Raw genomic sequence first — 25,190 nt, 5'->3', positions numbered from 1 at the left:
AAACCAAATGCTAGCCCAGCACACTATTTCAATTTTGTTGACAAGACAAATGATGCAGCCAGTAAGGAAATACCAATGTAATCATTGTAAGACCTCAAACAGTTCATAGTGAAACTAAATTCAAAGCAGAAATGATGTGTTTGGAGGCAGGAAATTAATATTTAATGGAAAGACTTTGGCAATATAAATTAGAGCTGGGATTTGGAGAAGAGTTTTTTAAAGATCCCTAGCTAACTTGATATTAGCAGGTAAAATTAAGTAACAGAGTTCAGTGGTTCATAAAGAAAAATGAACTATTAATCAAAATGCACTAGAATAGCAAAGGTCATTAATTCAGCTGCAGTTAACAGTAAGTCACACTCTGTAGAGAGGAAACATGGTTGTGCAGAGGTGGCAGAACAATATTTAGCCATGTCAACAAGGAATTTTGGATATACGCTATGTAAAAGAGTATGTGAAGTTAAGTTTTATAGTTTTTAAAAGATTGTCTTTATTGTACATATATGGTTAGTCCTTCATAAATAATTAGTCCACCTAAATAAATCTTACAAAAATGTGCTTCATTCCAAAATGAAGATGAATAAAACAGTCTTTATATTATGTACAGTGACTTTAAGAGGTTTACTTTGTACTTCCCTATTATTTCGAAGACCTTCCCTCACCATTACAGTTCTTTTTATGTGAAAAAGACAATTTGTTCATTCTTCTTAAAATAAAAACTAATAAGTAGTAAATGTAAATCTAACCCTAAAGAACTGTAACTTAAGAGATGTGATTCACACTATAGACTAATTCTAACAAGTTTCCTCAAAAACTTGCCTATAAGGTTTCTTCTATGTCTTATGCCATAGAAAATTGTCCCTATGAGGAAAAAAAAGCTAGATAGTAAATCATATCAAAAAATGTAAAAACCTTTAAAATTCCATTTTCTCTATAGTATTTAAAGGTCAGTATAAGAAAAAAATTAATGTATAACCATAATTAAGTAATTACTTTGATACTTAGGTTTTTAAACAGAATGAAGAGAGAGAGCACAATTTAGTTTTCTTTCTTCAACTTATGAAATTTATGACTTGAGAAGAGAAGAGGCTAATGCCAATATGAATTTAAAAGAATGCAGATGAATTTGCAATGATTCAATAGACAGCAGTATATGAGCAACTTGAGAAGCAGTGTTATCAGAATGTATAAAACAGTAAATGACAATGTGAAGTGTATATACTAAAGAGTCAAAGAAACTTTCTGGCACTGACCTACTGCCTCTGTGGTGAATTTGTCTTCAAAGAATTTTGTGGACCTTGATTTATACCCAGACTCTGTCAGCTGCTTGGTGTTCTTCCTCATATTGATTATCGACCCTTGAAGCTAATACATGAGTCTAATCCAGACTCATCCTATATCGCTTGCTTCATAAATTCACATCACCCCAGAAAGAAACCTACCGTTTTCACAGAGTCACTCAAAGCTTCCCACTGCTGGAATGGCATCGAGATCTGGCTCCTTCGCCAGTGGTCATAGCGAGCTCGACTCTCTTCATTAGTGAGAATTTCCTTTGCCTTCTGCAATTTCTGAAAAGTCTCCACTGGAAAACAAATCAAGAAATAAGCACTTCTCTCTTAGAGAAATTATGTTAAACTCCCAAACATTCAAACTGATCTCACTGAGATATGCTATTTATAATTATGTGACTGAGGACTAGCTCCCTTTGGCAAGCTTTAGGTACCTCACTTGTAAAAAATAAAAATACTAATAATAACATGGTAGGTAGTTGATAAATGGTAATTTTTGTCACTAATCTATTTGACCAGATGGCATACAATAAATTTTCATGGCTCTATTGGAAAAACATCTTGGAGACACATCTAATGTTTTTTCTGTTCCTGGGTGAAGTTAGATCAATATCACAAAGCAATGGTGTTTACGTATACCAGCAAAGAACAATCTGAAAATAAAATTAAGAAAATAATTTCATTTAGCATTAAAAATACTTAAGAAAAATGTTAGCAAAATAAATGCAATATACTGAAAACTTATAAAACATTGCTGAAAGAAGTTAAGTATTTAAATAAATGGAAAGCAATCCACACTCATGGGTTAGAGGACAACTGTGACATGTGGATATCCACATATAAAAGAATGGAGTTGGATCCCTCCCTCACACCATATACAAATGTTAACATATACAAATAATGTGATCAACATGAATCGTAAATCTAAATGTAAGAGCTAAAATGATAAACTCTGAAAAGACAACATATGAGTAAATCTTTGTGACCTTATTAAGCAATGGCTCCTTCGATATGTCATCAAAAACACCAGCACAAGCAACAAAAGAAAAAAATTATACTTCGGGCCTCCCTGGCACAGAGGCTGAGCGCTAGGTTGCGAAGCTGCCCGCAGCCTCTGCAGTGCCGGTTCAATCCCCGGCTGCTCCTGGCCACCGGAGGAGGGTCCACATGGTGCACAGACCTCTCCTGCTGCCCGCTGCTCCCCTCAGCAGTGTACTTCGGTCCTTCTGCCTGCTCTGCTTCCCGCTCTGGCTCTGGTGAATTCTCTCACCCTCCCGTGCTTCTGACTGTACCCAGTGCTTGTATAAATAAATAAATAAAGGTTTAAAAAAAAATTATACTTCATCAAAATGGAAACCTCTGCACTTGGAAGAAAGTGAACAGACAAGCTGTGGAATAGGTGAAAATATTTATAAATCAGAGATCTAATGCAGGATTTATAGCTCAAATTTATAAAGAACTTTTGCAACTCAATAAAATCAATAATCTAGTTTTAAAATGGGCAAAGTATTTGCACAGACATTTCTCCCAAGAAGATATACAAATGGCCAATAAGCACATGCGAAGATGCTTGACATCATTATCCATTTAGGAAATACAAATCAAAATCACAATAAGATATCACTGCATGGCCACTAAGATGGCTAAAATAAAAAAGATAATAACAAGGGTTGGAAAGGATGTGGAAAAATTGAAAGCTTCATATATTGCAAGTGGGATTGCCCAAAAGAGTGTAGCAACTTTGAAAAAGTTTGACAGTTCTTCAAAATGTTAAACAGAGTTATTATATAACCTAATAATTTCAACCCTAAATATATACACAAGAGAACTGAAAACATTCTTATAAAAAAATGCTTGCATACAAATGTTCACAGAAGCATTATATTCATATTAGCCAAAAAGTGAATACAATTCAAATATCTATCAACTGATACACAAATAAGCAAAATGTGGTATATCCATGCAATGGATATTACGTACTGATAGATGCTATGACATGGACAAGCCTTGAAAACATTGTGCTAAATGAAAGAAGCCTGTCACAAAAGGTCACATATTGTACGATACCATTTATATTAACTGTCCAGAAGAGACAAATCTGCAGAGTCAGTAAGTAGATAAGTGGTTGCCAAGATCTGGGCACAGGGAAATGGGAAGGTAATGAGTTTCTTTCCTTTCCACAACCTGATAAGATAGATGCTGTAGTTGTTGATCCTTTTTTACGAACCTAATACAGAAAGACGTTACTGTATCTTTGCCTAAAACTTCAAGTGATAGAGTCAGAATTCATATGCAAGTCAGACAGGCTCCCCAGCTATGCTCTCTAGGCAACACTTGACTGACTGCCTTCCTGCTCCTTCCATTTTCCTGCAGTGCATGTTACACTCTAATCTCCACTTTCTCCTCCACCTCTAGGGATAATAAAAATGTTATCATCCATCAGTAAGATTCAGGTCATGCCCTTGAAGAGTTCAGAGTCCAGTAAGGAAGCGGACAAATACACAAATCATTTCAATACAATGTGATAAATAGAAATACTGGTTCTACTTGGGGAGTCAGGAAATACTTCATTGGTTTTCTATATATTTGAATACATCTTTGACATTGTTTTTCTCACCTATCTCATCTCTAATACATTAGCAAACCCTTCTGGCTCTATTTTAAAATAAACCCAAGAGCTGACCTCTTATCACCACCTACACTGCCACAGCCCTGCTTTCAGTCATCTCTGCTTAACTGATCTCTCTGCCTTTGCCTCGATCTTGTTTCTACACAGCAGTTAGAGTAATATTTTTAAAATAAGTCACACAAGATCACGCCAATGACTTATCATTTCCCACATAATGAAATTGAAAATTCTTTCCTCGGCTGGTAGGCCTGACATGCTCTGCCTGCCTTATAGTCCTTTCTTCCTACTCTGACCTCACTTTCTTCTGCTTTCCCCCACATCCCCTTCAACAGCCATATTTGCTTTCTTGATGTTCCTTGAGTACATTAAGCACATTCCAGCCCCAAGACTTTAGCACTTGCTGTCCTTTCTGCCAGGAACTCTTCTACCCCTGGCACTCACAAGATTTATTTCTCCCAGGTGTCAGCTCAGCACTTGTTGAGGTCTGTCTCCTCTTCCAGAATAAAAACTCCACAAGGACAAAGACTATATCTGTTTTATCCTCTGCTCCACTGAAGCAGGACAGTAGGAGTCAGAAAGTATTTGCTCACTGAATGAATAAATGAATGCTTCCATTTTTTTTTTTACAGGTGCCTAATCCTCTTAATTTTTTTAATATTTATTTTTTACATCATTGTTCATTTTTAAACAATATTTGCTTTCCCCCCCAGGTGTAGTCCCCATAGAATTTCCTTCCCCAATGCACCCGTGCACCATCACCACAGTCCCCTGTGCTCCTCCCTCCCTCCCTCTGATCCCTCTCCCTCCTCCTCCCCTGAAGGATGTCTCTGGTTTATAATTGTCTGTTTTTGTTTTGTTGTGTTTTGCATTCGAATGCTTCCATTTTGGTGTGAATATAAAAATATCCATCCAGTGCTATTCCCTGAGCTCCAAGTACCAAAACTGATAACATATCCTCAAAACAGTTTGTAAATTTGGGACATTTTAACAGTATCATTGACAAAAACAAAACTACCTTGATAATGCTAAAAATACCTCATGAAAAGTAGTCAAGATCCTCTGGAACAGAAGGTATTAGGGCAAATGTGCAGTCAATACTGATGATATACCAACTGTAAAAATCCTGCAATGTTTCTATAGTTGGGAAAGAGCTACTGATCCCAAGCCCCTCGTGGCCTAAACATCATCACTTCCAGCACTCCCCCCAGCAGCCAGAGATACTGCTCACCATAGCAGGGCAATTCTAGAACCTGCTCCACAGCTGGACAGCATTGACACCTTACAAGCCATTAGCTATTTAATACGACCTCTCCAGGTAATGATAATAGTGAGTGTTAAAGGGAAGACCCTAAAGTTGGACCTATTGAAAGCTATAGGAAAACAAACAAATTAATAGCATCTCACCATATCAGCTCACCCTGGTGAGCAATTCCTTCTGTTACTGAAGACCATGTAAATGCCCCACTGTATAAATGAGCTGTCACTTTTCCCAACAGCAATAAAAGGTCCATGAAATTATCACTATGGATGCACATGCCAGTTACTACTAGAGCAGTGGCTGTAGAGATTTACATATTTATCTATGAGTCACCTTCTCTTTGTATATTACTGTTGGCCTCATTTCACAGTTTCCTGAACAAAAGAAGTCCATTTGGAATTGTTCTAATGTCAATCACTCAATAATTGATATAAGCAGAAAGCAAATGAGACTTTATCTTTCCCATTAGGTGACCTTTCCCTTGCTCCATCCTAGTCACCACATTTAATAAAATTGGGCTCTGGTTTATATTTGTCCTTTAATATACTGGCTAATCAAGTGAATCACACAAGATAAACATTTGCCAATTCTGAGAAGAGAAATCTCATTTTATAATCTTATATGAGCTAATGACACTGGAACGTTTGAGAGGCATTCTGACTTAATCCATAAGTGTACTTTGAAAACACACGGGTCTTTTTAAATTCATATCTTGCAACAAAACTTGTATTACTCTACCCACATTTTACATGTAGATCACTTATTGCTACTTGAGAAATAATAAAAATGTAATGTCAGAACATGCTTTGAAAAAAACCTGGGGGAAAATATACCAACTGTTAAGAGGGGTTTTCTGGCAGAAGATATAATAGCAGACTTTCACTTTCAATATCATTTATTACCATATGTTTTTTTTATTCTAAAGGGGGAAAGCAATAAAGAGTTTTTTAAGTAGGTAAACAATGAGACATTGAAATACATCAGTTAGCAAGGGACATAGAGCTCCCTTTCTTCAAAAATCCAAAGGCTTTTGAATCCTGTAAATCAATAATAAAAATACCATTTCACAGGTCCTACAGTAAGTCTGAAAGAAAAGTTAATAAAGCACTGTCCCAAAGCAGTTACTGTCATGAGACTGGCATAAGCAATAATCAGGAACTTTTGAACTTCATGACACAATTTCTATAACACAACCAGTCCTACCTACATGAACACAATTGAAGAAGAGAAGACATTTCTAAAGCCTTAGATTTTTATTTATGAAAGTAAGAATATTCTAACAGTTATTCATAAAAGGGAAAACTATCTCATTTTGTTAAATTTTACCTTGGAATATTGCATAAAATAAGAAAGTTCACTGAATCAAGATTGTCCACGTTCATTGAGCGCTTCCTGCAGCCAGTACTCATCTCCACAGCAGACACATTAGATAATATACTATTAATCTAACCATTTCACCTATGACAAATGCTAAGGCTTGAAGAGGTTCTTCTTGCCACCTACCATCTAAATGGAAGCTCAGAGCAATCTAGACAGACAGGTCTGTATTCACATCTACTAATCTATCATGCTAACAAATCCGTAAAGTGAATGGCAATGATGAGACTACATTTAATGGATCAAAAGTTATACAGATATCCCTCGCTGTTCAAAAGTTCACTTCACTCTTCCAAAGGGCCTATGGTGGTAACCATTTTCACTATATGAAAGAAACCTAAAGAGAATTTTCACTTTTAAGACAAAAGGCAAAAAGTTAAAATAGCATTTACAGTTTCCTTTGCAGAGAACTTTTATAGGGGCAGCACACACCCTGAAACTTCCCTTGGCACTGCTTTATACAAGCTGTGTGTTTATCTTATCTTTTCAGCTTTTACTATATGTTAGTGTTATTTTAGGTTTCATGTGTTATTTGGTATGATTTGGTAGGTTGTTTTTTGTCTGGAAACTGCTGAAATTTTTTTCCAAATTAATGGTAATTGCTTCTTCACTTTACTTTGGCTTAGGAAAGGTTTCGTAGAGATGCTCTACTTTTGGATGACAGTGGAGTTGGAGATGTGGGGAACCAGTACATACATACAAATTTAATTTCTTCTACCTGTGGTTGGTCTATTGGGTAGTCTTTCACCTTAATGAAAATAAATTTCAAAGTCTGTCTAACGTATTTCCAGATTTATGGCAAGCTAAAAATTCAGCAACAGGTTGAATTTTGGCTTAATATTTTAAAATATTTTTTATCAATAACCTTAATCCTTCTCTGAGTATAAAAAGAGCCAGTTAAATTTTAAGAAAGTCATGTTAATCCAATTTGAATAAATGGATACTTAAACAGATCTGAAAACAGTCCCTATCAAAGGTTGTATCATCAATCAACTGCTAGCCTGACAAGGGAGATATGATAACTGTGTACCTTTTCATTTTAAGCAATATGTACACAGTCCAGTACAACAAGTAACTTTAAGGTAGCCCATATGTGAAAACTACCATCACTATGGCAATGGAAATCTTAATGATTACACATGTAATGATTCATCATGTACCCTGAAAAGATATTGTTTTCCAGGGACAGAGAACAACTTAAAACCAGGCTTCACTGGAAAAAAAAAAAAAAAAAGTTAAAGAATAACCTGGGGTGGTGGCTGTTTTTCAAATGTTTATACTTTTGTTAGGACATCTATCCTAATATTAACTCCAGTTCAGAGAGGTAATAAATATGTCCATGAGTTCATTCATTCACTCATTCAAGAAATGATTTGTGCAAAGTAGGTGTCCTCCATTGCATGTGCTGTCCTAAGTGCAGGACATTCCACTGTTAACAAGATAAGCAGCCAGCCTATTTCACTGAATTTCCTGGACTACAATAAGCAAATAGGCAGCATGATACATAGACTTTGCTGCCTAATTTGGAAGGGGTTCTGAATAGTTGGGGCACACAGGACTTCCCAGAGGAAGTGATGGCTAAACTGAGACCTGATGCAGGAACATGACCTAACCAATCACAGCAGGGCAGGAAGGTGTGCAGGCATTCCTGCTCCAGGCAGAGGAAGCAAGGCTTTCTCAAGACTCTAGACCTGGAGAGTAGAAAACGTGGGTTTGTAGACAGAGAAAAACTGAGGATGGAAAGATAAGGCATGGGGAGAGGAGGAAGTACCACATAAAGGAGTATGTTCCTAAAGACCCAGTAATTACAAAAAGTGAACTATTACAGACATAACGTAAAGTGAAAGACGTCACACATAAAGGAGTACCTATATACTGTATGATTTCATTTATATGAAATTCAAAACTAAACAAGACTAATCAATGGTGACAGTGATCAAAGACTTGGAAAGGGTGCTAACTTTGAACAGAACATGAAAAGGGACTGGCAGGGAAATGTTATATATCTTCATGGGCAGTGTTAAACTGATATACACTGGCAAAAATTTACCAAGTTTACATTTATGATTTTTTTCACACTTCCTTAAACAAACTATGCCTTAAAGGGGGAAAATCCAATGGGTAAAAGTAATAGTTAAGTATCTAATAGAAGATGACTTCACAGATTAGAAAATGATCTATTTATATAAATCAAAGGGATCAGTAATTTCCAGAGAAAATTACTAAAAAGTTTTCAAATAGGAAAAATATTTTTTTCCACTGTACTGGAAAACAAACTATTCCCAACTCAATATGAGCTCTGAAAATTGTTCTGCCTAATGCTTTTCTTTTTTTTTTCTTTTTTTATTTAAATTTTATTTTTATATTCCCCATACAATTACAACCCCCTTATTTTGACCCCAAGCCCTGCTTTCCTCACCCCCCACCCCCCATAGAATGTCTCTGGTTCATTGTTGTTTGTTGATTTTGATATTAGGAAAAATATTTTTTTAATGAAGAGGAGTTTGGGGTTTATCATTTGTGCAATATGGAGCTATAGACAGGGATTAATCATAACATTTTCCCTATGAAAAATCAAAGTATATATATATACCTTATATGTATGCCAGTGTAGAAAGAAAATGAGAATAACCATAGTGAACAAGGCCTGTGAACAAAGGGGATAAGGATAGATGGTGGCTAGTGTGGAGAGTCAGAGATAGTACCTTCCTCCTCCCCGCAGTGTTCTCTATCCATCTTCCCCTAAAACTTCCAACTTGCTACTGTTGTAGAGTGCAGAACTCCTGGGGAGAAATATAAAGCCAAGGCAAAAAAACCCACAGCACACAGCATATTGAGATTCAGGGGAATATAACACCACATGGCATTGATGAAAGTGGCTAGGGAAAAGCAGGTAACCTATAAGGGAAATCCTATCAGGTTAACATCAGACTTCTCAGAGGAAGCCCTACAGACAAGGAAAGAATGGAACAATGTATTCAAAATACTTAACAATAAAATGCCATCCATGAATACTATATCCTGTAAGGCTCTCAATCAGACATGAGGGGAAAATAAAGGTCTTCCCAAATAGAAACTGAGAGTTTGCCAACACTCAACCTCCTCAACAAGAAATGCTGAAAGGGGATGTTTTATCTAAATCAAAGGGAAGAAAATCCACAAAAACTGAACAAGGAATTAGGTAGAAACAGAAAACTAAAGAAAAATAACAACATATCAATAACTACCCTAAAGGTAAATGGACTGTATTCATTAATCAAAGGCAGAGTGGTCAATTGGAGCAGAAAACAAAACCCAATTCCTGCTGTCTCTAAGGTCTAAAGATAAACACAGACTCACAGTAAAAGATTGGAAAAAAATCTTACAAGCAAACAAGAACCCCAAAGAATGCAATAACATCCATACTTATATCAGATAAAATATATCTCCAACTGAAAAAGTCAGCAAGGGACAGAAATAGACACTACAGAATGATAACAGATCATTACATCAGGAAGACATAATAGTCATCAATATATATGTACCAAATAAAGATGCATCAAACTAAGACAACTATTATCAAATTTAAAATCAGATATTGTCAGCAATACAATAGTAGTAAGAAATTTCAATACCTACTTTCACCAATGGACAGATCAACCATACAGAAAATCAATAAGGAAATAAGAACCTTAAATGAGGAATTAGATCACATGGACTTAATAAACATTTATAGGACACTGTACCTCCAAAAGCTGAATACACATTCTTTTCAAGAGCACACATAACATTCTCTGGGATAGGTCAAATGTTGGGTCACAAAACAAATGTCAATAAATTCATTTTATTTGTTTCATCTCAAGTTTGTATTCATCACAAGTATATTCTCTGATTACAATGGTATCAAAGTAGAATCAACCACAAAAAGAAAGCATTTCATTACTGAAACTCATATGGAACCAAAAAAAGACACTAAATAGCCAAAGCAATTCTGATTTAAAAAAAGAGGAAGAGTGGTGGTATCACAATCCCAGGCTTCAAAATATACTACAAAGCTGAAGTAATCAAAAGAGTATGGTACTGGAACAAAAACAGACACACATGGACCAATGGAGCCCAGAACTACATGCACACATCTAAGGACAGTTTAATTATAACAAAGGAACCAAGAGGATACATTGGAGAAAAGAGTCTCTTCAACAAATGATTTTGAGGAAATCAGACAGGCACATGAAAAAGAATGGAACTAGATCACCATCTCACACTTTACACAAATATTAACTCAAAATGGAATAAAGACAAGGATGTAAACCCAAAACTGTAAAATGCATTGAAGAAAACATTAGCTTAAGTGATGTCTTTGTGGATTCATTGCTGATGGCAAGAAAAACAAAAATGAATATAAACAAATGGGACTACATCAAACTAAAAAGCTTCTGCAAAGCAAAAAGATATAATAATAATAATAATAATAATAATAATAATAACAACTATCAGTCAAACAAAAAGACACTCTACTGAATGCGATAAAATAATTGCATACACCTGGCCTAGGAATAATATACCCAAAATATAGAAATAAATTCATATAACTCACAAAAATAAAAAAATTAAAAAATGGTCAGAAGAAGACATATAGATGACCTATAGGCATATGAAAAAAATGATCATCACTTACCATCAGGGAAATGCATATGAAAACCACAATGAGATACCTCATCAAAAAGATCAGAAACAACAAGTGTAGGCAAAAATTTGGAGAAAATGGACCTCTTATACACTGTTGGTGGTGATGTAGACTGGTCCAGCCCCCAGGGAAAACAGTGTGGAGGTTTCTCAAAATATTGAAAGTACATCTATCATATGATGTAGCAATTCCACTCCTAAGTATTTACCTAAAGAATGCAAAAACACTAATTTGAAGGGACATATGCACTCCTATGATCACTGCAGTACTGTCTACAACAGCCAAGTTATGGAAACAAACTAAGTGCTTAAGGACAGAGGAGTAGATCAGAAAAATGTGGTATATATACACCGTGGAATACTACTCAGCTATTAAAAAAAAGAAAGATGGACTCTTATCATTTTCCGCAACATAGATGGAGCTGGGGGAGATAATGTTAAGTGAAATAAGTCAGAAGGAGAAAGACATATACCAGATGGCTTCACTTATATGTAAAATATTAGAGAAACAAAACAAAGGATCATACAAAACCAAACCAATAACAAACCCTAGCAAAATGATTGTGGAATTAGTTTACAAGTGGGGCAAAGAGGATGGAAAATAAAAGTGGCATACTGGACTATAGCAGAGGATGGTGGCTGCCTTGGTGGTAGGTGTGATATTGTGACACAAATCTGAAGAGGTGTGTAACTATGACTCCAAATAACATACAGTGTTGTAAACCAACGTCACCACAATTAAATAAAAGATGGAAGGAATGAAAGAAGAGAGGAAAGGAGCAAGGAAGGGAGGGAGAGAATCAAGTTACTGTTCAATAATTTTTTTAATTCTACACATTATTCATTTTCATGAGAAACAGACATTACCTGCTTTGGAGTTTTCAGGATGCTTGTCAGGGTGACATTCCAGAGCTCTGACCTTAAATTCAGCCAGGATTTGTTCAACCTAAAACAAAAATTAATGTTTAAAATATGGAGTCAAACTTTCACATTATGAAGGAAGAAACTGGGTATCAGTTCTTCCCAAAATAGCCAAAATAGCCAACCCAAAAATTTTTTTACGATTTATTTATTTATTCAAGAACTGAGGTGCAGGCCAGAGGCATGGGAGGGTGAGAGGATTCACCAGAGACAGAGCGGGTAGCAGAACAGGCAGACTGACTGAACACATTGCTAAAGGGAGCAGCAGGCGATACAGCAGAGGTCGGCTACACCGTGTGGGTATCTCCCTGGCTGGCCAGGAATCGAACCGCGCTGCAGAGGCTGCAGACAGCTTCACAGTGCTGCGTTCAACCTGCTGCACCACCAGGAGGCCCCAACCCATATTTTTATGTTGATTCTTATATTTGCACTTTGATTTTTACTCTAAGAAATTATTTCCTCAATAACAAAATTCAGAAAGCATCTAATAAAAGCTCCTATTTAAATAACTGTGATTATGATTTAACTTACTAGTATATTTAGATGATAACTCAGGATACCTATGAGCTCAATATACTGAGGTCAGAAATGATCGGATAGGTTTATCCAAAGAATACTTGGAAGATGTACTCACACATCCAAATTGTTGAAAAGAGATTTAGCCATCATTCATTATTCAAGAGTGGCTATCCAGATTATAAATCATCCATTATAAAATTTCTTCCTCCTGCCTTTTGGCTCTTTTTTATCAAGAATTTCTCAATAAAAGAAGAAGGACAGAAGTCAAATTTGTTGATTATTACTAATTAGCACCTTGGTTAGAGATTTTGACTGGGAAAACAGAAACTCCAACCCAAACTAAAAGAACAATTGAGAGACATCTATGATTTGACTTGACTTCAGACACCAATCCAATCCCCATTATCATGAATTGGATTTATTAATCATAATTGCAAACACAACATGAGACAACAGTGATAGGTTATGTGACTCTCAAATCTGATTGCTTTATTTTAAATTCTAGTACTTCCTTAAGATTTTAATCAAGTTATGTAATTTCCACCTGCCTAGGCATCCTCATCTTTGCATTACATTAATAATGTAAGTACAGCACAACATAAAGCTTGCTAATAGTCAGAACACAATAGTAGTGTTTAATCAGTGGTTAATTAACTTGTCCAGAGTCATTTAAATGGTTACTAAAAAGCTAAGTTTTTGTTAACTAAGCAATTGGACTTCAAATCCAATAATCTTTTTATTTATTTTTTATATATATCTTTTTCATCATTTTTCATTTTTGCACAATGTATGCATTTTCATCTTGGTTATAATCCCCATACACTTCCCTCCCTGCTTGTTTTGATCCTACTCCCTTCTCCCCACCCTGTAGTGTGATGCTGGTTTATAGTTGCTTGTTGATCTTGATTTTTTAAAATTTTTGTGTAAAACTGTGGTGTAGGCCAGAGATGCAGGGGGTGAGAGGATTCACCAGAGACAGAGTAGGGAGCAGAACTGGCGAATTTACTGAAATACACTGGTAAGGGGAGCAATAGGCGAAACAGGAGAGATCTGCTGCACCATATGTGGGTTAGCTCCCTGGCCAGGGATGGAACTCAGGCCATAGTGGTGATAGCACTGAGCCTGGGTTAACCCCTAAGACACCAGGAAGGCATCAAATCAAATCATCTTAATCACTGTTTTATATGGCCAAATTCTTTAGGTTAAAAAATCCTATCAAATTCCATATTTACTACCCACTAACTAATGAAAGCAAATTACCTCTTGTGTGAGAAATGAATTCTCAAGCTGTTCAGCTCAATATTGTTATAAGATCACTGGAGAAACATTTTTATCAGTTCTATGTCATCTTTAATTAATTCTTAAAATTTTTCTTCACTTTTATTATCTATTATAGACAGATTGTAGAATCTGAATTTATAATACAAACTGTATTAGATATCCATATATATAAAGTTGAGACTGATAAGTCTTTTTTTTTTAAAGATTTATTTATTCATGCATACAAGAACTGGGGCACAGGCCAGAGGTGCAGGGGTGGTAAGAGGATTCACCAGAGACAGAGTGGGGAGCAGACCAGGCAGAATGACCAAAATACACTGCTGAGGGGGGCAGCGGGCAAGCCAGGAGAGGTCCGCCATGCCATGTGGGTAGCTCCCTGGCCGGGGATAGAACCTGTGCCACAGTGGATGCGGACAGCCTCATAGGTTGCCTCTTAACCCCTTGTACCACAAGGGAGGCCCGAGACGGATAATTCTTTTCCTTGTTAAGCAACTACTGAGAACCCAGTGGACTAACACGAAGAGATAAGACTTTCTGTTAGAACAGTAATTCCATTTTCTCTTCTTGGGTGCCGCCTTTAACTATCAGTCACCATAATCTGTTTATATAACAAAGAAATTAAAAATGAGACTTATTTAAAGAATTTTAAATATTAAAGATTCTAAAGATTCTAGTAATAGTATTTTTTAATTAACAAGTAATGCATGAATACACAAACTGAAAAAATTTCCTATCAATCCAGAATAAAAAGTAAAACTCTTTTACCCCTTTTCCACCAAGGTAACAGGTTACATCCTTTATGACACATTTTACACATTTATATACAGAACTATGTATATATCTTGAGAAGTTTTGATAACTTCGGGTAAAAGGATAAAATTAAAGCTATTGATCACAGGTAGAAAAATTGGGGGTTTTATCATTACTGCTGCTTTAATTTTCAATTTCTACTCAATTAGGCAATATTCTAAAATGTGGTATTAGTTCATAGAAACAAATGTGTCAAATAGTTAAATCTTAGTAATACTCTGTGATTATTTAGTTTCTTTTTTGTATTTTCTGCATTTTGCCAATATTATGTTTTTTAAAAATTAAGAATAGCCCCTGTCTGTCTCTCATTATTTCTTATAGTTTTACTGTTGCAAAGTTTACCACAAATCTCCTATATAGGACTGGCTCTGAGTAAAGGTTAAGTGTGTTGCTTTGTCTTGGGCACGCTCTATTTCTCTCCTGGCATCTCCATACCATGTGTCCAGTGCCAAGTGCAGCCCATGGGCAACTGAGGCCCTCCATGTCAAGGTCCACTGAATCCTGCCTTCTTGAGCCAGTGCCCAATGGCCTGGAAAACTACCTATCCTGTTAACCAATAAACACTAAAAACTGTTCAACTTTAGTCACAATCAAATAAATCAAAACCGCCAAAGAATGATAATGACCAGTATAATTAAGGATGCAAAAAATTAGCATTTCCTGCTTTCCTGGTGAGAATGTAAATAGATGAAAATTTTCTGGAAAGCAATTGTGAGGTTATACATATATATATATATACACACACACACACACACACATATATATATATGAAAGCTATATATTTAATTTTTCATACTCTTTGATCCAAAAATTCCAATTCTAGGAATTATTTCAATCAGAGGTGGGAAAAAGATTCAGTTATAAAATGATTCAATGAATAAATGCTATAAATTTTTTTTCTTTTTTAGTACTTTTTATTTCAATGTCTAACCTTGATAGGAATTTTATTTTTTGAGTGATGGGGTCACTCTTAGGGTGAAATTATAAAACCTTTCATCTATTACAACTATGCATAATCTTACATTGAATGAAGCATAGTTTTGTTGACAGGAATGCTCTTAGATTTTATTTGGCTTATTTTCCATTTAGAGTCCACGAAGAGCTAGCTGCCCTCTAAAAATTGTCCTTAATTGCATTGAATTGTATAAATTTATTTTTTAAAATATGCATATATAGCATTCTCTACTTTTAATATACAAAGTAAACTATATTAATATACTGTTTATCTACCTTCAGTGCTTCAGGAAGAATAAATTCCATCTGCTTTTTATTTTGTTATTTTATTACCATATGGAATTATACAATATGTACCTTATTCTTAAGTAGATAATTTGATTGAGATCAGTCAGCTAGGCACAGATGGCAAAAATGTCTAGTTATTTGAATTCAATTTGGCTTTCTTTTAAACTTATTTTTCCAGCTTATACATGAATAATCAAGTCTTGAGTGTTTTACAAAAATTTTACAAATTAGTTACAACTCTTTTTTAAATATAAATTATTTTATTTTATATAATTCTTACATCATTTTTCATTTTTGCATAATGTATGCATTTTCATTTTGGTTATATTCCCCGTACAATTCCCACCACCCTTATTCTGACCCTAATCCCTCTTCTCCTCCCCCCCATCCTCCACTGTAGTGTGTCTCTGGTCTATAGTTGCTTGTTGAGTTTGATCTTTACTTTATTATAGTCTTTTTCCTGGTCCCTTATTTAGGTTTTCTAGATTCCTGCTATGAGTGACACCATCCGGTATTTTTCTTTTTCTTTCTGACTTATTTTGCTGAGCATGATCCCTTCCAGCTCCATCCATGTTGCTGCAAATTGCATGAGTTTATCTTTTTTGATTGCTGAGTAATATTCCATTGTGTATATGTACCACATCTTCTTGATCCAGTCATCTATTTTTGGGCATTTGGTTGTTTCCAAAGCTTAGCTATTGTAAATAGTGCTGCTATAAACATAGGGGTGCAGGTGCCCTTCTGAATTAATGTTTCTGTGTCCTTTGGGTAAATACCTAGGAGTGGAGTTGCTGGATCATACGGAAGCTCTATCTTTAGTAGGTTAACAAATCTCCACACAGCTTTCCATAGTGGTTGGACCATAAAATGCTATAAATTTTAAACAACAATGTTGTATGAAAAGTAATAAGGTATTAATAGAATATTTGTTAAAGCTAATTGCAATATAACTATAGGCTGGTATATTTTACACTCATAAAAAGATCAATTTGTGGAAGACTTTGCATATGTATGTTGCTATGAGAAAAGACGAACTATGAGAAAAATAAAGTATTATGTGCAGTATAAATCCACGTTATACCTCAAAAGGATTATGTAACATTCATTTAATTTGTATGTTTGTGTGTATATATGTATATATATATATGCTAAGATTAATTAAGACTTATTATGTGCCAGACACTATTCTAAGCACTTTATATAATAGTCTCATTTAACTCTCATAACTCTATGAAGTGGGCACCATTCTTATTCCCATTTTGCATATTAGGAAACCAAATCAGAAAAATAAGATTAATTTTCCCAAGGGTACATAGCTAATAAGTTGCAGGGGCAGGATTTGAACCCAGGCATTCTGATTCCAAGCTCATATAAAAATACACATATAAATATATACACATATACGTGTGTACTTATTTACATAATGCAAAAATACAACATATATGCATATATAACAGACATGCACATGTCATGCGCCTAAATATTAAGCATTCTCAGGGTAACATTTTCTTTTTCTTTTTTAAGATTTATTTTCTTCAAGAACTGGGGTACAGGCTAGCGGCATGGGAGGGTGAGAGGATTCATCAAAGACAGAGCAGGGAGTAGAACAAGCAGAAGGACCGAAGTACACTGCTGGGGGGAGCAGCAGGTGAGACAGGAGAGGTCTGCCCTACTATATGGGTATATCCCTGGCTGGCTGGGAATCAAACCGGAGCTGCAGAGGCTGCAGACAGCTTCACAGCGCTGCGCTCAACCCGCTATGCCACTGGGGAGACCCCTTAAGGTAACAACTGCTGTGGTTTCTTTATACTTCACATTTCCTTTTTGAACATAGATTAATTTTAGAAATTAAATTTTAAAATTTCTATCAGTGCAATAACTTGATCTCGGCCAAGAAATACTCTCAAACACAATAGGAACTGATCTGATTCCCAGTTGGATGAATCTTCTTTAGTTTTTCAGGCCACACAAATGCCCCATTTCTCTCCCTACATGAATCTAAATTATGACCATCAAGTAAGACTATCTCAAGTCCCATCTCTTCTCTAACGTCTTTTGAGATATTCTTTAATTACTATTGTACTTATATGCAGTACCACACAGTTTGTTCTCAACCTCCTCTGTATTAACTTTGGTTTCTTGACTAGATACCAAATTCTTTATACACTCACACCATATTTCACCATTTTGTTTTATTTTGTTTTCTCCCATCACTTTTAGTCCCACATGATGGCACATGTTGAGTAAATATTTGAGCATAGACTGACAGATGTTCTTTAAATATCATGACTGGCATCAAGGGTATGCATACCTTAAAAGCCACCAAGCATCTGAAGGATGTCACTCTACAGAAGCAATGTGTGCCCTTCCATCGTTTACAATAGTGGAGTTGGTAATTATGCCCAGGTCACTGGGGCTAGATTAAGGGTTGATGGTCCTAAAGGAATGAATTATTGCTGCATATGCTTAAAAATCCATAAAGTAATGCTGAGATTGAAGGTCATGACAGACAAAGAAGGTCTAAGAAATATTCAGACTGGAGATGACTAAGGGAGCGTAACAACTAAGTGTAATAGAGAATCGTGGCTTGGATTATGGAAGCGAAAAGGGACATAGTTAAAAAATGATGAAATAAGAATAAGGCCTACACTTTAGATCACAGGTTGACTAACTTTGTCCCACAAGCCAAACCTGGTCCACTGCCTGTTTTTTAGATGAAGTTTTGCCCTGGTCATCATTTTCATATTATATAGCTTTCTCACAGTGGCAGAACTAAACAGTGGTGGCACATACCATAAATCCTGAAAACTATAAGATATTTGTTATCTCAGGGCTAGCATCAGTGTCAAGCAAGCAGGGTACCTAAGCTTATGGATCCTTTCTCCCCCACTCCTCAGGATTCTGCACTTTGGCAATTCTAAGAGTTAGCACCTCCTTAAATTTTGAGTCCTAAGCAGTCACTGCTCGCCTCACTCTTCCCTGATCTTGTCTATCTAGTCTGTTACCAGACAACTGTTTGCTGGCCCCTGTTAATACTATCGCACTATGTCAATACTATGTCAATTTTCTGGTTTTGATCATTATACCACCAATACATATGATGGTAACATTAAAGGAAGCTGTGTGTATCTCATTTCAGTTTGTAAGTAGAATCAAAATATCAAGTTGTCAAGATAATACTTTCATTATACTTTTAATATGTCACAGTATACACAGAGAAATGTGTCTACCACTGGTTACCACAAACAAAATTAAAATTGTAATAAATGATCTGCTATAAACATTATAAACAAGCAATTGAATCATTTTATTAGGTTTGGTCAAAACTAAATCTCCTTCTTGCAGACTGAAAAGACAATAGCATAAGTATAAAAGATGGACAAGGGGTCAAGAATGGGAATATAATGAAAATACAATGACTTTTATCACCTAGCATGACAAAGATTTTTAAAAATCCTAATTGTGAAATTATGTTCATTTGATTTTAAGAGTTCCTTCAAAAATTATTTAGCAATAGTCTAAAGCATGAATACCATACATGGTAAAAAAATGGTAATACATTTTCTCAATTGCTCCAAGCAAATTACCACCAGAATAAAAAAGAGTAACATATTATTCTAAAGGAAAAATATGCAACTAAAACATCATTATAACCTATCTTATGTGTTTAACATCAAAGTACCTAATATAACTTACTCCATGTAATAAAAAAAGAGATTTTAATCCTCTGTGTTCAATATTGCACCCTATTCTCATAATAAAAGTACACTGTATTACTAAATTTCAGTCTTATGAAACAAAGATAAATAGAAAAGCATTTTGCTTTAAGTGCTTTTAAATGCATTAAAGATAATAGTTATAAATACTTTTAATATATTTAATATATAATAGTGAATATATTTTGTATATATCTCAGTAATATTTAAAATATGAAACACTGGAAATAATGAAGTATTTAACAATAAAGAGAATAATTAACTGATTCAAATATTATGCAGTCATAAAATTGTGTATGAATTAATTAAAATGTGTATTAAGAGTGTTTAACAGGATGGAGAAATCCTTGTAATAATGTCCATGGATAAAAGCAAGAATCAACAAGTATATATAATATTATCCCAAACATGTCTTCCAAAACATACACACACACACACACACACACACACACACACACAGGAAAAAGACTGGAAATTAATATACCACACATTAACATTTACTTTGGGAAGTAGAATTATAAATGAGTTTTCCATAATTAAAAAAATGTACAACCTTTATATTTGGCTATAGGAAACTTTAAAAACATTATTCTCTTACAGATCAAGTAAACAGCTATAGAGTTCTCACATGATTTGTTTTAAAAGCTACTCTTTTAAGAAGTAATATCTCTTTTAGGAAGGAAAAACCATTTGACATATTCACAAAAAAGAATATTTCTTGGTTCATATGAAAATATGCTCATATGAAAATACATATTTTAATAAAACATTCCACAATAACTAATTGCTAGAAAATTATTTCATTTTAATTATAGTATAGTTTTTGTATAGTATGAAACACTGCCAATTACAATTACAATAAAATTCCAGAAATGTATTTTTAGTATATTGTGAAAGAGTATAAGGCCATGTGCCAGAACACACATATTTCACTCAGCAACTTGCATAAAATTTCATCAAACACTATTTAACATACAACACACATTTAAATTCTGAACTTTCTCTGAAACCAAAGTGTTTTTTAAAAATACAAGATTAGATTTTAGCAATGAGACTAAAACTTCCAATTTAAAACCTTAAATAAAAATTGTAAATACTGTTATGAAAAAGAACAGTTTTATCCACTGTCTTACCGAAGACAGTTCATCGCATCCCAGTAAGGCGTAGTAATCTTCAGTATCTTCTGACCTGTAATTCAGTATTGCATCCATTTAGATTACTAGATCAGCTTTTCTTCCTCCTGAAACAAGAGGCAAAATGCGTTTCAAACTAACAAGAAAAGTCCTTTTAAATCTGGCTTACAGCAGCACATTCCAAACGGCAGTAACCAGATTGGCTGGTCACAGACTACACAGCAGATGTCATCCCAGACCATTGTAAAAGCTATGTTTCATTGGTTGTTTACAAAAGAGAAACACTAGACCACGTGCCTGACTGTTGCAGTGCTGTCTGGGATCTGTAGTTTGACTTTAGGTAAGTGATGCCTATCAACCATAAGTCTTATGGGTTGACAAAGACTGTATTTTAGTCACAGTTAGCCATCTCTCCATCTCCTATGTTTTTTATCTTTTTCTTTCCTTTTTAAGAGATGAAGAAAATTGACGCTAAATGGTAAAATCTTAGGCTTTGTTAAATATGAGTAGCAGGAATTTTTCTGTGTGTTTAGAATTTTTCATAACTTTTAAAAGTTTTAAGAGTAGAAGATGAAATAAGTCAAATGGAGAAAGACAAGCACCTCATGATTTCATTTATACGTAGAGAGACTCATATAGAACTAAACAAACAGATGCACAAAATAAAACAAAAATAAACTTTTTAGACTATAAGATCAATTAGTGATTACCAGTAAAAAGGGGGTAGGTGCAGGTTAACTGGGTAAAAAGGGGTCAATTGTCTGAAGGATAGAACTGGACTTTTACTGGTGAACTTAATGTAGTATATACACATGTATGTATTTTTAATTATGCACAACTGAAATTTATGTTATCATTCAGTGTTATTTCCGCTTTTTTCAGAAAAAGGAAAAAAAAGGAAATTGCAAATTTTCATTCATTTCATATCATAGCATAAGTAATTTATTCACTTGACAAATAATTAATGAAAACCTTTTTTGTGCCCAGCAGATTGTAGGGAAAGGTATGCTAAACAAGTCTCAGTTCTTATAGTTTACATTTTGAATGGAAAGAGACAGACAAGAAACATCCAACAAAATCATTTAAAATAATGATTTGTGCTATAAAGGCAATAAAATAAAATAAAAGTCTTTCTCTTTTGTAAACAACCAATGAAACATAGCTTTTACAATGGTCTAGGATGACATCTGCTGTGTAGTCTGTGACCAGCCAATCTGGTTACTGCCGTTTGGAATGTGCTGCTGTAAGCCAGATTTAAAAGGGCTTTTCTTGTTAGTTTGAAACGCATTTTGCCTCTTGTTTCAGGAGGAAGAAAAGCTGATCTAGTAATCTAAATGGATGCAATACTGAATTACAGGACAATGAGGCGAACTCTGTGATGACTACAGTCAGACCACTATGCCATTTCACCTAAGCTGGCACTCTTCAGATTCAGGAGGGTCTAGTCTAAGGTGAGTCCAGGAAGTCTATATTTCAGCTCATTGTGGCCCTAGAAATTACAGTTCATGTCTAGGATTTAGAGAAGGCCAGTGGTCAGAGATACAACATTTTAAGTTTAGCCCTTTAGCCTTAACTGTTTAAATGCTCCCATAAATTCTCAACTTAAAAAAAAAAAAGCTTCATCAAGTCCACTTGTATGCATCTTTTTAAAGATTTCTTTCTTTCTTTTTTTTTTTTTTAAGATTTACAAGAACCGGGGTACAGGCCAGGTGCGCAGGAGGGCAAGAAGACTCACCAGAGACAGAGCGGGGAACAGAACAGGCAGACTGACAAAATAAACTGCTGAGGGGAGCAGCGGGCGAGACAGGAGCGCCATGTGGGACCCTCGCCAGCCTGCTGGGATGGAACTGGCGCTGCAGAGGCTGCGGACAGTCTCACAGCGCTGCGCTCAACCACCTGTGCCACCAGGGGAGGCCCAAAAGGTTTATTTCTGAAGACAAATAAAGCTTGAAGGTACTTTTTACTAATCCTTCATTATATATACACTCTTGTTAAAAGTTCTACATGAAATTTGAAAATAAAGTACAAATTAGGGCCTCCCCAGTGGCACAGCAGGTTGAGCACAGCTCTGTGAAGCTATCCGCAGCCTCTGCAGCACGGGTTCGATTCCCGGCCGGCCAGGGAGAGTCCCACTTAGCGCGGCAGACCTCTCCTGTTGCGAACGCTGCTCCCCTCCGTCTGCCTGCCTGTTCTGCTCCCCACTCTGTCTCTGGTGAATCCTTGATGATTCCACTTAAATGAAATCTCTGGAAGTCAAATTTGTAGAAACAAACAAAAAAAAAAATAGAGATTACCATGGGCTGGCTGAGGGTTGAGGGAGTTGTTTAATAGGTATGGAATTTCAATTGGATCAGGTCCTTGATGAAAACACTTGCACTGTGACTTTATAAGAGAAGCAGCACACCTTGAAAGGAAGTGCCCAACTAGACAGTCATGTTCTTCTTATTTTATAAACTAACACAAATTTCACATTCCTGTTTTGAAATTAATTTTCATTTACATAAATGTTATTCACCCTCAAAAATTTGGGATTTTTTTAAAAGACACAGTATTCCAAGGTTAGTAAGTAAAAAGTGGAAGTTTTGCCTCACATCCCCCTCTGCCCAGAGGGAAACAGTGTGAAAGAGTTGAGTTATTTTTCTTGTATTTTTCATATTTTTCTAAATGTTTATACTCCAGAACTTCTTTTAAATGTAGAGTATTGCACTGTGATATCCCCACTAATGCCTTATTCAAACAATAGCAAATGGTAAGAATATATCTTATAAACCTTCCAACTCAACTCTAAATTTCACCAATAAGACAAAAAACAAAAGGTTTGAGGTCATGTAAGAATACATTACATATGAATATAGTGTATATACTACATGTAAAATAGCCAAATGTCCATATAAAATACTTAAATTTCATTATTTATATAGTTATATATATTCCATTATATATTAGTTGTATATAAAACGATCAAATGACCTCTTATAGTACTTATCTTTTAGATTTAGCTAAACCTACATATTTAAAATCATATCATGTATTAATTTAGTAATAGTGCTTTTCTTCCATTGTATGAAAACTTGGTAAAATTAGAAGAATAAGCCATCTACCTTTTTTCCAAAAGGATGGTTTTGGAAAAAACTTTGCCTTATATTTGAATATACATAATATTTTCTCAATCTGGGGATTCTACTTTAATCATTCGTAGGTTTTAAAAACATTTGCATAATTTTTTCTCTTTAAGATGTGTATTGATTAGAAAGAATACTTGAATAAATATTAATGACCTTTGGGGGAGGTATTCAGAAAAAGGTAATAAAGCAAAATGAGCAGGAGATCTGAGAAAATTTGGAGGGCCTCTTTATTTGTTTCCCCAAATCAACCTTCAAAACTGCTGAAACATCTCATGGGAGGGTTGTTCTACCTAAGTAGGATGTCTGGAAAAAATCAACGTTTATAAAACTAAAGCTATTCTTCCTATACCAAAATAAATTACAGATAATCAAATAGTCCAGAAACTGTTAAAAAAATAATAAACATGATATACTAAGATTAGGCAAACACCTTTACAAGGCCAGAAAATACAAAAGCAAAACCGTAAGGTAAATAATGTGGTAGGTAAGAAAATTCACATTTCTCATAACAGAAAAAAGGCTGCTCCTAATTTCCCTAGAATGCAAATAAAAACAGACAAATCAGTATAAAAAGACACAGGTCCTGTAAAAAACTGGGCAAGGATATGACTAGTTTAAGAAATATAAATGACCAGTAAACATGAATCGAAATGCAACCTCACTCCTAATTCTCAACTATAATACTGTAAATCAGAGTCATAACTGTTCGCCTCTCAGACTAGCAAAATTTCTAGTTTGATAATATCCAATGCCAGAACAAAAGCCAAGTGAACATACTCACACACTGTTGGATAAGTGTATAAATTGGAACAATTTGTAAATTTGGTGGTATTTATCAACTTTTATAAAACATACCTCATAAACTACATATTTCTGTCTCCACGAATTTACCCTGTGGATTTACACCAAAATATGTTTAAGACGATCATTGCAACAATAATAATTGGAAACAACCAAAATGTCCCTGGATGGGATAGAGAAGAGGAGCAGTGGAAGAATAAATTATAGTATTTGTGGGATGTAACTATTTTATAGCCATTAAAAAGAGAATTAAAGTGCAAGTATGGAAAACTCTCTAGGATGAATTATCAAATGAAAAAATAAAGTTGACGAGAGTATTGTAGTATTATCTACTTCGTGTACTTTTTATTAACATGTACATTTGCGCTCAGCTTTTCCTCTAAAAAGCGGGTACGTTTTCTTTCCAGAGAAGGGAACCGGGGAG

At 35.0% G+C, this 25,190-nt stretch overlaps 1 protein-coding gene across 1 annotated transcript in view; it reads right to left on the bottom strand.

Annotated features, from left to right (window-relative positions):
- The window catches only part of DNAJC12 (DnaJ heat shock protein family (Hsp40) member C12), a gene marked incomplete at both ends in the record, with an annotated part of 31,996 nt that extends 11,078 nt beyond the window's left edge, over positions 1-20,918 (bottom strand). Inside the window, 3 exons of the mRNA XM_084244910.1 lie at positions 1,443-1,582; positions 12,086-12,164; positions 20,841-20,918. Of these exons, the coding sequence (XP_084101036.1) occupies positions 1,443-1,582; positions 12,086-12,164; positions 20,841-20,918 (297 nt within the window). The remainder of the gene's footprint in view (positions 1-1,442; positions 1,583-12,085; positions 12,165-20,840) is intronic.
- Between the last annotated feature and the right edge of the window lie 4,272 nt (positions 20,919-25,190).

The sequence above is a fragment of the Talpa europaea genome, assembly GCF_964194135.1.
Source record: "Talpa europaea genome assembly, chromosome: 10".
NCBI classification, from domain to species: domain Eukaryota; kingdom Metazoa; phylum Chordata; class Mammalia; order Eulipotyphla; family Talpidae; genus Talpa; species Talpa europaea.
The sequence above is the reverse complement of the archived record's forward strand: the minus strand, read 5'-3'. Positions and strand labels throughout refer to the sequence as shown.